The sequence below is a fragment of the Anabrus simplex genome, chromosome 1 (genome assembly GCF_040414725.1).
Source record: "Anabrus simplex isolate iqAnaSimp1 chromosome 1, ASM4041472v1, whole genome shotgun sequence".
Classification (NCBI taxonomy): domain Eukaryota; kingdom Metazoa; phylum Arthropoda; class Insecta; order Orthoptera; family Tettigoniidae; genus Anabrus; species Anabrus simplex.
This window is the reverse complement of record NC_090265.1, coordinates 1,022,529,183-1,022,543,297: the sequence shown is the minus strand read 5'-3', so window position 1 is coordinate 1,022,543,297 and position 14,115 is coordinate 1,022,529,183. Positions and strand designations below refer to the sequence as shown.

The 14,115-nt window shown below is 38.3% G+C and overlaps 1 protein-coding gene across 1 annotated transcript in view; it reads right to left on the bottom strand.

Moving 5' to 3' along the window:
- Positions 1–6,350, bottom strand: part of LOC136857837 (cholecystokinin receptor-like) — a 445,250-nt gene extending 438,900 nt beyond the window's left edge. Inside the window, exon 1 of the mRNA XM_068225173.1 lies at positions 6,080–6,350. Within this exon, the coding sequence (XP_068081274.1) occupies positions 6,080–6,350 (271 nt within the window). The remainder of the gene's footprint in view (positions 1–6,079) is intronic.
- Positions 6,351–14,115: the final 7,765 nt, after the last annotated feature.

The following is a 14,115-nucleotide window of genomic DNA, read 5'->3' as shown; positions in this document are numbered from 1 at the left end:
TGTAATGATACACCGACGCCATTGAATTACGAATAATTTCCTTCCTATGGTATTGATATCTTGTTACTTTGTTTCTCTCTATTAAAATGTTACTTGAGGCAGAATGAAAAGTTTTGCATGGAAATGCAGGCATATTACAGCACACCACTGTTTTGTTTGATTGCTTGTTATTCTAAGCATGGTTTCGTGCGGTTCCGAGCGTTCGAGGTCAAAGGTGTCTCTTGTAAGTGATACATGTACTTCGGGTTAGTATTCCTCCCCCCCCCCCCCCAACATTGTCACATAACCGTTTTCTGAGGCTCAGCGACGATTGATCTATGATGATACTTTAGGTATTAAAAATTTCCTGGCGAATTAATTAAGGTGTTTATACGGAATGGCATTCTCATCTATTTACATAGAAATCAACTTTCATTAACGTGTAGGAACGATGTTGAGGCAATCTATTAGCGGCAATTAAACATAACTGACGAGTAAGTCATCTTGGTGGCGCCAAAATGAAAGAGTTCCAATCAGCAATCGGTGTTGTAAGACTTTATTATTATTATTATTATTATTATTATTATTATTATTATTATTATTATTATTATTGTTATTATTATTATTATTATTAGAGCCTCCGTGGCTCAGACGGCAGCGCGTCGGCCTCTCACCGCTGGACACCGTGGTTCAAATCCCGGTGACTCCATGTGAGATTTGTGCTGGACAAAGCGGAGGCGGGACAGGTTTTTCTCCGGGTACTCCGGTTTTCCCTGTCATCTTTCATTCCAGCAACACTCTCCATTATCATTTCATAGCAGTTATCACTCATTAATAAATCACCTTGGGAGTGGCGACCCCATTGTAATAACAGCCTATATATGTTTCATTCATTCATTACATCCCTGACCCGGTCTATGACTGGAAAACAGGTTGTAGGTTTTCATTTTTCATTATTATTATTAGTATTATTATTATTATTATTATTATTATTATTATTATTATGTGAAATAATGTTTTGACGTTCATGCAGAATACGAGGAGGGACAGAGTCAGGAATGACTACGTAAGAAGAAATGTATGCAGGTGAACTCGACAATGGAAGAAAGACGGAACTGCACAGATGAAATGCAGGAGACGCGAATTCCTAGACAGTGACTGGGGAAAGAACAGTTGGACGTCCTAAAAGGAGGTGGTTGGAGTGTCATTGGTACATATTATGTGAGAAGAAGTTTACAAAGACAGAAACAGACGGAAGCACATTGATCACGAACGTCCTATCTGGCCCTCTGGAAGGATCCACAGATGATGATGATTATGCAAGGTGAGATAAAAAAGTTTCAAGACTCCCTCATTTGACGAAAAAGTAAATTTCGTACCTATGTTTGAGCTCCTTCGAAACAGTCGCCTTGCACAGCATAGCTATGATCTCACCGTTTCTGCCACCGCTGAAATGTGGCCTGGAAGATTTTTTTGCGATAGCGCAAAGTGTAAAATAGGCGACCTTTCAGCTACATATTCGGGAAAGGGAACAAGTGAGTAGGGCGGATGCTGAAGGGGCAATATGCTGCCTTTGGCAAGAAAATCAAGAGCGAGGAATGCTCAGTGACAGAGTGGATTGTCATCGTGGAGAATTCCAGTTATTCGCGCCCAAAAGATCTGAATCTTCTCCCTCAATCGCCATAGAACGTCACAGTAAAATGTTCTGTTGATGGTCTGGCCACAAGGGACGTATTCGCGATGGACTATGTCACCCATTCTGAGAAACACAATGAGCACGGTCCTTGTTGAGTTGCGGGTCATTCTCATCTCAGAGTTAATTCCTTTAATGTGCCCTTAAAATTATAATATCTCCTCTTGGATATTACTGTGAACGTTTGTGTATTATTTTATTTCTATTTTCTTCGGAGTCTGCATAGCACGACTGTGAATAGTCGGGATAGAATTTTCCTTGTTATTTTGCAGTTGATATTTTTGATTATGCATTCATTCATGTCGTTTATGTCAACTAAGGACCACGTCGTTTCAATTGTCTCCTTCCCCGGGCATTAACATTTTCCCAGTACTTCTGAATTCATTGCCTATGTTGTTCGTTTCTGGCTTCAGTCCCTGCCTTCTATGTTTCAAGCTTCGGCTTTTCTTGGAAACTCTCATGGTCTTGACGTATCTTGACCTTTATTGACATGCAATTAAGGGCTAATAGATCACCGTAAAGGAGAATATTCTATGGTATTAAGCACATCATCTGTGGTTTCCACCTCTTCCAATCTTTTTTATACCTCACCGAACCAGACCCCTTTTTTCTTATTATTCTGAACGTAGGAGAAAATCCGCTTGTTTGGCATTGCAGTGCTCATTGTTGTCACATAACCATAGAAAGTAATCCTTCTCTTCCAATTATAGAGGGTATCTTTTACACGGAGAAATAGAGCTCGGGGTTGTGCCGTATTCTATACTGTATCTTCGTCTTTGTTTGGGACCCAACATTCTTCTCAAAATCTCAAGTTTCTCAATGAGGCTTTTTTGACATTGCAAGGCACTCCGCTGCATAGATGTCATCCAGACTAATGACGGTGCAGTAGTGTCTGAGCGCGGTGTTCATGTTCTTAAGTTGTAGACACCCAATTCTTTCTTAATCATGCGTCACATGAAGGATTCTTGCTGAGAAATGTTGGATTCTATCCAGTCAACAGATGTTTAAACTTTCTTACCCACGTGAATTCAGAACTCGCAGTTTAGAATTACTTCGGTATTTCTATTCGCTACTGCGAATGAGCGAACAGTTCAGAATCGATTCGGTACCGCGTAGGAACAAATCTAACGTTTCTTGACAGGTCGAATGTGACGTGAAGCATTAATTAAATTCTGAGGCCGTGGACTTATTCGAATACTGCAATGGAAGGGATGTGGCTGTCGTTCGACCATAGTAGCATAAACAAAGTTCTTATTCAATCTACTCGAGAAAAACACCGGGTTATGACATCCCTGTATCATTTGAAATAAAATATTAAGTTTACTTGCTCCCAAGCAGTAATAGTGAGCCGTGCAGTCATGAAACAAGGAATAGAAATAAATCTCTGGGAAATCTGTTACGAATTCTTTAACACAGAGAGGTCAACAACTTGTTCAGTTATGACTGAGTGACAGGGAAATACGTTAATTCATTTACAGTGCCGCTCGTCTATCTCAATGAATTTCTTATCCTTCACCTTTTTTTACTTTTCTGTGAATTTAATACACTTAGGTACATCTGTATATTTCGAATATATGTTCATACCAAAGCCCTACTATAGTCAGGCTCATGGGAAAAATATTGTGGTAAATTGTTGTCTGCATATTTTGAAACGAAATATATATATTCATTGAATTTTCAAATCTTGAATTTTTATATAGCGTACAATTCACGCACTCAATTTTGTTTCTATAAAATTATTTATGATATATTATTTATTTAACAAACTCACCTAATATATGCAATAGTAGCCAACATTGAACCTTTATAAAACGTACCAGACGGTCTATGTACGTGTGCATATAAATAGATAATACATTATCTGTCGAAATATAGCTATTTGCTATGGATAACTAGATATTTATATGATTTCAAGTTTTGAAACTCTTTTTTTTCTTGCTATTTGCTTTACGTCGCACCGACACAGATAGGTCCTATGACGACGATGGGATAGGAAAGGCCTAGAGAAGGAATCGACCATGGTCTTAATTAATGTACAGCCCCAGCATTTGCCTGGTGTGAAAATGGGAAACCACGGAAAACCATCTTCAGGGCTGCAGACAGTGGGGTTCGAGAGTTTTGAATTTTAACGCTTTAACTGTCAAGTTTTCTTCCTGTAATTAGCTGTTTTCAAAGTTTCGTAAAGCATCGTAGCCGAAAAATATAACAGCTAGTTCACACTTTGAATAAATGTCTTCTATCAGGGGTATCGGAAAGAAAATACTATAAGACGTAATCTATAAACAATAACAAAATACTATCCTTCAATTGTAAATAAATAAATAAATAAATAAATAAATAAATAAATAAATAAATAAATAAATAAATAAATAAATCAATCAATCAATCAATCAATCAATCAATCAATCAATCAATCAATCAATCAATCAATCAATCAATCAATCAATCAATCAATCAATCAATCAATCAATCAATCAATCAATCAATCAATCAATCAATCAATCAATCAATCAATCAATCAATCAATCAATCAATCAATCAATCAATCAATCAATCAATCAATCAATCAATCAATCAATCAATCAATCAATCAATCAATCAATCATTCAAACATTTGGGGCAGTCGCTCAGGTGGCAGATTCCCTATCTGTTGTTTTCGTAGCCTTTTCTTAAATAATTGCAAAGAAATTGGAAATTTATTGAGCATCCCCCTTGGTAAGTTACTCCAATCCTTAACTTCCCTTCCAAAAAAACGAATATTTTCCCCAGTTTGTCCTCTTGAATCTTTATATTGTGATATTTGTATTTCCTACTTTTAAAGACACCACTCAAATTTATTCCTCTACTGATGCCATTCCACGCCATCTCTCCACTGACAGCTCGGAATCCACCACTTAGTCGAGCAGTCTGTCTCTTTTCTCCCAAGTCTTCAAGCCCAAACCCTCATAACCATGTGTAGAAAACTGTACCCTTTATTTACAATTACATTTATGTGATTACCCCAGTGAAGATCTTTCCTTATATTAAGACCTAGGTATTTACAATGATCGCCAAAGGGAACTTCCATCCCATCAACGCAGTAATTAAAAACGAGAGGACTTTTCCTATTTGTGAAACTCACAATCTGACTTTTAAGCCCGTTTTTCATCATACCATTGCATACTGTCCATCTCAGAACATTATCGAGGTCATTTTGCAGTTGCTCACAATCTTTTAACTTATTTATTACTCTGTACAGAATAGCACCATCTGCATTTCTGATTCCCCTCATTTACACATATAATTGATATATATATATATATATATAAGAAAATATAAAAGTCCTATAATACTGCCTTGAGGAATTCCCCCCCCCCGCCCCCTTAATTATTACAAGGACAGATAAAGCTTCGCCTATTCTAATTTGCTGAGTTCTGTTTTCTAGAAAAACAGCAATCCATTCAGTCATTCTTTTGTCAAGTCCAATTGCACTCATTTTTGCCAGTAGTCTCCCATGATCTACTTTATCAAATGCCTTAGATAGGTCAATCGCGACACAGTCCAATTGACCCCCTGAATCCAGGCTATCTGCTATATCTTGCTGGAATCCTACAAGTTGAGCTTCAGTGGAATAACCTTTCCTAAACCGAAACTGCCTTCTATCAAATAAGTTATTAATTTCCCAAACATCTCTTATATAATCAGAAAAAGTGCTTTCCCATAGCTTACATGTAATGCATGTCAAACTGACTGACCTGTAATTTTCAGCTTTATGTCTATCAACCTTTCCTTTATACACAGGGGCTATTATAGCCTATTCATTTGGTATAGCTCCTTGATGCTAACAATAATAAAATAAGTACTTCAGATATGGTACAATACCCCAACCCATATTCTTTAGTATATCCGCCGAAACCTTATCAATTCCAGCCGCTTTTCTAGTTTTCAACTTTTGTATCTTACTGTAAATGTCATTGTTGTCATAGGTAAATTTTTGTACTTCCTTAGAATTAGTCACCTCATCTATCTGGACATTATCCTTGTAACCAACAATCTTTAGATACTGTTGACTGAATATTCCTTACATAACTTTAAAAACACGGATATAAAGAAACTTTGGAAAATCTGTTTTCTTCTTCCAAGTAATACTCCACAACTTACTGTAAAAAATTCAAGGATCGCTTCATGCATAAGCTTGAACAAATTGTGGACAACAACAGAAAGAACAATTCAGCGCTGCTAATCTAAGGATTTCTTCCAAATGTATGAGTCAGTACATCCCCAAATGGGGCACATGACAGTTAATGGGTTAACATGAGTTATTTCATTATTTCCAGTTAATAGCGAAATAAATCTATCTTAAATTTTGACAAGTATAATGAAGTACTTTAAGAAGCAGTGTTCTTACCTTGCAAGTAGGGTATTAACACATGAATTCTCCGAAGACGAAGTCTCTAAGCAGTGCGCCGATCAGGGTGAAGGGCATACACAGGACACCAAGCAGCAGATCAGACACTGCTAGGTTGAGCAGGAACACATTGGTGATAGTGCGCATGCGTTGATGGACGGCCAGTGTGAGGATAACTAGGCTGTTCCCTCCAACTGCCAGCAAGAAGATGGCACTGTACAGCGGGATCTGTACTCGACCTGCGTCCCACAAGTTGGGAGACGCGTTGCCACTAGACGTAAAGTTCACCATTGGCAAGCTAGTAATGTTCATTTCCCCTTCCATCATTTGATGATGCCACCCTCCAAGTTCAGCTTATTTCGTGGAATATTTCGAAGATTGGGAGCACATAGATCACCATAAAGGAGAATGTTCTATAATATTAAACACAAACACTGAGATAATCTGTGTAATATTGAGTTCAGGAATGTTTTGTTAGACGACATTTACCGGATACTATTATATATTTTAAATGTGCCATAGATTACTAGAAAAAGCAATTATTATTGTCAAAGTGAGTGTAACTCACGTAATAATTACTACCAAACACAGTTTGAATTTACAGAAATTTGATTTCGCTAATAGGTTTAATTAAATAAGTAAGCAAAGATAAAACTAAAACAAATAATGGAAATCTACCTGATTCGTGGAATTTGGTGTTAGTACCAACCATGATTACGAGCAACATTTTTGTAATTTGTTTGATATTCTCTTCCAAGAAGATAATATTCAAGTATATTCTTTATTTTAATATACGCACACTGATCACAGAATTGCACGCGACATTAAAACTGGATACCATAATGGATAACTGTGAAAAAACCATGCTATCAGAATTTTATGACAATTTATCGGTTCAGTTATTATATTTAGGTTTGCACTTTGGAACTCATTGCCAGAACGAATAGAATAATACGATAAGCTAAAATATCAGGGTGTTTTATGTTCTCAAGAGTAGTCTGTTTCCAGGCCGATTATCTGCGTAAAATTCCGCCATGTGTTGGCAACGTTCCATTGCTGCTGCTGAGAGCGCCCGTGATGAATCTGAAAAGAAATCAATAGGGATGACTGAGAAAATGAGTACAGTTACACATACATTCGTAACAAGCCTACATACACGGAAAGGAGAATGGATACTATGGACCTTCGAGGGTTAGGAATACTGTGCTGACATTCCCATTGTGCTTACATGCTATAAACTTCATAACGGTACCGTACTGCCACGGTAAATGTTCACAGAAGTCCAACCTTACAATACAAACATCAATTTAATCAAAATCATTTAGTACATGTTTCGTCGGACATCATCAAGCTTAAATAGTTTTAAATAGCTCTAAATAGTGTTTAGGCTATAGCTGATGATGTCCGCGATATAAGTACGAAACGTGTACTAATTGATTTTAATTACATTGATGTTTGTATGTTAAGATAGGACTTCTGTGAACTCTCTTATAAGCTTCCCATTGTGCTGGCTTTCAACTGGTGGGTGGACAACACAGCAAAAACATGTCGGTATAGTACAATAGGCTTACTGATATCGCAGCTACGTTGTAGGAAGAGTTGATATCAAATAGAAAAGGCCTTATTGGTTGGTCCTTCAGTCTTAGGGCTGGTTTAATCTTCAACAGTTACATCAAAACTGGATACAGAAAGCACAGACCTCTCTAAAGGACCGAGTTACGGAAGTGAGAAGTGTATTGAAGTGCATTAGTGTTCTGTTGCTTTCCTGATTGTGAAAAGTTTGCTATTGCTTATCAGTCCGTTAAGTCCACTGAAACGTATACACTAACTGACCCCTCTAGTCATATATTTATACTGTTCATCTAAACAATTGACTACATAAGAAATGACGGTACTAGCATGGCTCAAACTTTGGTCAGTTTGGTACTCTTATGACAGCTCCCAATACTTTGAACAATGGCAACGAAGACACGAACGCTGTAAAGGCGATCATAAAAGATAACGGGAAAATCAGACAAGGAATAACCACTAGGTTCTACAACAAAGAGAGGATTTAGCAATTTTGAAGTAGCAGCGTTGTTGCACGGAGTATTTCGTTCTACAAGTGATTTCAACAGCCCTCTAAGAGCCCTTGATATACTGAGAAGATATAATTATAGTATCGAGTTAATGCCTATGCGATAACTGCCATAGCTTAAGATGAGAGTGAGACAGGTTTAACTCATACTGCAAGTCATTTTAGCAGCGACGGAGTCAGGTTAAATGATTGAAGTTAGATTCATTAATCGATTACTTACGGAAGGTAAAAAAAAACATTGAAAGAGTAAATATACATGGTTATTCAGCTAACTTTTCCACCTCAAATATCTTCTGATTCGTTGGGCTCATAAAAACTGTCCAATTCATCTGCGTTACGTACGTAATTACCCAGAAATCGCTAAAAAATGTTTAAAGTGGGGCTATACTAATTTCACTCAATGAAACAACTAGAATCGAGCAACAAATACAGTGCTGTGCTTATTTTGCAAATCCAACGAGTACTTTTGGAGGTACCACAGGATTTCATATGTGCAGGCATTAGACAGAAAGTGATGCTCCACTCGCTGTGATGCTGCGTCACTCACGCCTGTTTGATAAACATGCATGTCCACTTGTACTTTTTCATAAAACAATAACCATTACCACCACCACCACCACCACCACCACCACCACCACCTGAGGGAGAGGCTACAATTGCAAAGACGTCATTATGCATATCAAACAGGTGGATAACAACCACTCTTTCGACCTAAACGGCGGTGGCTCGGCTGACTCACCAAAAACATGCATGCGATGACGTCAGCCCCAACGGTGCCTCGGATCGAATGAGTTAGCGGAACGTAAGCCAAAAAGTGGACCTTGTATCTATGCGGGATATAAGCCAGGATGATGAAGAATAACAATAAGAATAAGAAAAGAAAATGAAGAAGAAGAGATGATCTAAGATAAACGATTATCTCATTCCACTTGTGAAAATAATTTCTGTTGCAATACTTGCAATTACTTACAGCACTAAATATTTTACTTCTCTGGAAGTCGCGGTATTTTGGAGTGGATTTATAGTATTTAGATATTCGTAACTCCTACAATACGTGGGTATACTTAATCCAGGGGATCAAGAGAGTGTGTAATACAGAAGTTGTGTTCAGTGGTTGACCAATATTGAACCCCATATCGGAGAAAAATAATTTTATAATGATGGGAGTTTTTCGAGTGCTGCTGACCAAAAACAGTCGATAAATAAATAGGCTATAATTAGGAAAAGTACTGATAATAAATATGAATACGGAATATTATAGTCCCAAAACTTTGATCACAAAAACAGTAAACAATAATGTTTACGAATTCATATATTTAAAAAAAGTTGTAGTGTAGGAGCAGTATAAGTTGCTCCTGGCAGGGCCTCAGACATTAGCCAATGTCGAACATGCCACAAGGAAATTGAAGCCCTCCCTCTCGTCTGAGGTCACAGCAGGTGCGGTGGAACTCTATTCTAGACATCACAACATTAACTCCGTCCTTGTTAAGATCTTGAAAGTTCCCGGCAATGTCGTCCACGAGGAAGTTCACGGTATCTCCACTACTGCCAGTATTCGCCGAGCGGACATTGTCGTCTTGGCTGAAAAAGCAAGCAGCGGGTATACAATTGATCCAGAAGTCATATTTGAGACTGATGCAACACGGTCAGTAGAATTTGAAGGGAAGAAAATAAATATACACAATTCGTGCATCTCCTTCTATCTTAAATATCACCTCAAGAATCTTGAAATTTTGGGACTTATGCTCAGAGCCAGAGGCCCGATTATATCCTTCTACAACAGACTGAGAATTAAAAAAGATCTTGTATTCCGTTGTGCTCGTAGAATTGAGGGAATCCGTCAGAATATGTGTACACCATTTACATTCATCAGCATGTTCACGCCGCAAATCACAAATGTCTCTTTTGGTACCGGTACTTGGTTTGGTTTTCTTTGTTAAACTGTGAAGGCAATTAATTTATAAACTTGTTTCGGTAGCCTCTATTCTTGCCGTATTCCTGAATTTCAGCACTATTAAAAAAAACCCGTAACACATAATCAGTTCGTAAATATGTTCGAGTAAACTTCAATGATATTCGATTATGATCAACAGCATTATTAACATGTTTAACACTTATTACAAAAACTACCACGTGGTAGAGAGTTGAGACGTGAAAATCTACTAGGTAGCCTATAGTGTGTACAGACATTGATTAAATCACCACATTTTAAGAACTTCAAATGACATTAAAACCTCCAGATTTTGAGAATTGTAGAAAGGATGTTGTCTGTGCATGGCTTGAAGGAAGCTCATGGGAATAATGTTCCTACAACGAAAAGGGGCTCTTAATTTTACACACGCGATTGTTTGACCGTAAAATCTGATAACAAGCAAAAGGAAAAAGAAATCCATTTAGTGCGCCTCGAGATGAATATTGCTACGCACATATTCCACGTATTTTGAATACATTGTTGAGCGACATTATCTTGATTTCTAAATAAATATTACTTTGGTATTGTGTTTAGGAAACGAAATATAATTCAGTTCAATTTATGCTATATATTACGTGTATAAGATAGCTCATCATGGCAGAAATTTGATTGAAATCTTATCTATCCATAGGTTAAGTGTAAGAATGGGACAAGAGTCCCTAACTTTCCCAGGTAATGAAGGTGGTTTTCCATGGTTTACGATATTCACACCACAAAAATGCTGGGGCTCTGTTTTAGTTAAGGCAACGGCTGCTTACATCCCAATCCTAGCACTTTCCTATCCCATCGTCGGCATAATAGCTATCCGTGATGTTGCGACGTAAAGAAAATTGTACGAGAAAAGAAAAAGTCCGAGGTAAAATAAATCATCTATCTACCTAACCGTATTCATGTCTATCTATCTATCTATCTATCTATCTATCTATCTATCTATCTATCTATCTATCTATCTATCTATCTATCTATCTATCAAAGACACAATTTAAGATAATGCAGGTATATTTTACGCAATATATTCGTTTGAGCGACCATATGAAACGTCGTAACATACTTCTGTGAGGGTTGTATACAAATTTTCCGTTACTTAGGTTATGTATTCCCATGCTTCCATTTCTCATTTTCCATAACTCTCTTTAACACATATACAAAAACACACACATAATCATTTCATTTACCCTTTGTTCTCCAAAGTAGGGTGTAAGGGCTGGGTAAAAGTTATTAGGCGATGAGTGCAAGATATTTCACGTCTCTACAGTGGAATGTTATTGAAGCTGTCTGCTGACATAGAACAGATCGCTTTACGCCTCTCACCAGACCGTATCAATTCATTTTCCACGAGGCTGAGCACAGGCACGCACGTCCATGGACCTTCTCCGTTATTTAGAGGAAGTATCAAGGGATATTCGGCATTAGTCCTTTGTTTTACTTCTTTGTAGTGTCATTTCAGAGCTAGAGTAAGAGTAATTAATTTCTTGAACCTCCGAATCTCATATGTTTTTTCATCGGATAATATGTTAATTGAATCGGTCATTTGTAGACCCACACGAAGCACAGAAAATGAATGTTGAGAAATAGAAAATACCCTATATAGCTGTTGAAGAATCCTATGTCAGTTTGTAACACTTTTACGTTAGGACCATAAACCAGTGTGTATTATTACAAATGCATCGTATCCTTAATACCTTACAAATCCGAGTGACAGTAATATTGAAGTCAATAACATAACCACCGAGCTCGATAGCTGCAGTCGCTTAAGTGCGGCCAGTATCCAGTAATCGGGAGATAGTGGGTTCGAACCCCACTGTCGACAGCCCTGAAGATGGTTTTCCGTGGTTTCCCATTTTCACACCAGGCTAAATGCTGGGTATGTACCTTAATTAAGGCCACGGCCGCTTCCTTCCCATTCCTAGACCTTTCCTATCCTATCGTCGCTATAAGACATATCTGTGTCAGTGCGACGTAAAGCAAATAGCAATAACATAACCTACCGAAGTCCGATACTTTCGGTTACTTAGGATCACATTCTTGTAGTAACACCAACATTAAAACAGAAGTGTGAGCAAGGATAAATGCTGCATGGATGCGATGTACGCAGGTAACGCGAGTGCTCAGTGACAAGAAAATGCCAATACGCTATCTATGGAGTTGAGTGCCTGCCACTTACGAGACGAGTAGAGTACCATCTTCACGTTATGGAGATGCGTATGTTGCGTTGGTCGATGGGAATCTCTCACCTTGACCACATTACAAACGACTCTATTTGGAGGAAGATTGGCATCGCCCCAATCAATGAGAAAATGCATCAGAGACGTCTCCAATTGTATGACCACATAATGCGCGCAGCGCCTCACACATTCACCAATATTGCCTACCGCCTTAACGTCAGCGGAACTCAACCAATTGGAAGGCTAAAACAACGATGGCAGGATGCCGTTAACGCCGACATAATGGCACTCCACCTGCAGCGAAATGGCGTTTTCAATCGCGGAAAATGGCGTTCCTTGATCCATCAACAGAAGGACAAACACTTAGAAGAAGTAGAAGAAGAAGAAGAACACTGTATTTTAATTATATCATATTATCGTAAAGTAGTTTTTTTCTCGACCCCCTGTCACAAGATAATAGGTTAATGGAATTCATTGTTGGTTGTAGTGTAAAATAGATAATTAAGAAAGCCTTGCCTTACTTAATTCTTTGTCCTGACTTTATGTTCAGGATCACTCAATGTGTACGGAGAGTAGACCTCCATATGTAGCCCCCTCTCATATCACGCTTGCTAGGTCGTGAACTCTGGCGAAAACTTCTAAAACAAAGTCAGTTTGCTGTTATCAGTGAGTCGTGACCGTTTCGAAGACGAAGCTTACGCGTAGTGTTTTTTTTTTTCAATATTGAAATTTCTTTGAGAATTTGAGTTATTTACTGACATATATTCATAATTATATTTCTGTGTCTAGTTACTATGTTTGAAAGATATACTTTTTTCTATAAGTACTCTATGTACTGTAATTTCGTATGATCTAATTTGCTTGTTGATATCCAAGACATGGTCGGAGCTATTTTAAGCCATATCGTAAAGTTAGTGATCTCTAAGTATGGCCTCCCCGCGCGCACCCAAGTATGGCCCCGGGGCGGTATTTGGGTACTGTACTGAACTCAGGTAGACTGTCCGACTCGTTGGCTGAATGGTCAGCGTACTGGCCTTCGGTTCAGAGGGTCCCGGTTTCGATTCCCGGCTGGGTCAGGGATTTTAATCACTTCTGATTAATTCTTCTGGCTCGGGGACTGGGTGCTTGTGTCCGTCTCAACACTCTCCTCTTCATATTCATACAACACACTGCACTACCAATCACCAGAGAAACACGTAATAGTGATTACATCCCTCCATATAGGGTTGGCGTCAGGAAGGGCATCCGGCCGTAAAACAGGGCCAAATCCACATGTGCGACGCAATTCGCACCCACAACCCCACAGGGGGAAAAGCGGTAGGAAAAGAAGAAGAAGACTGAACTCAGGTAGGCTGCGGAAGAAATGCTATTTGTCGTTGACTTATCTTTCCAGATGTTGAAACGAAAAATGTTGGGATGAAAAACAATACAGAAAGCTAATTAATGAACGTAGGTTTTCGTGGCTCATTGTATTATCATAAAGAAATAAATGAACTGGATTAAAGCCACTATATATATATATATATATATATATATATATATATTTAATAATTAAGCCATGCTTTCAGCCAAATTGCATTGGCCTTCATCAGGGCATGTGAAGTTTTGCTTCCGACAGTGAGCAAATAAATTCTCCCAAGGAACGTGGAAGTCATGCCCGTACTATCCACGGTCTTCCCCACTAACTGGACTCAAGGATCTTCGCGCTGTGCTGTGGTGGTTGGGAGGAAAGTTACTGATTCACCGCCCTATGTTAATACTAAAAGCTATTAAGCGTGTCAAAGAAGATATCAGTGAAGCAGGTTGTAAGGAATTTGAAAGTAACTCGCACAAATTTGAGGA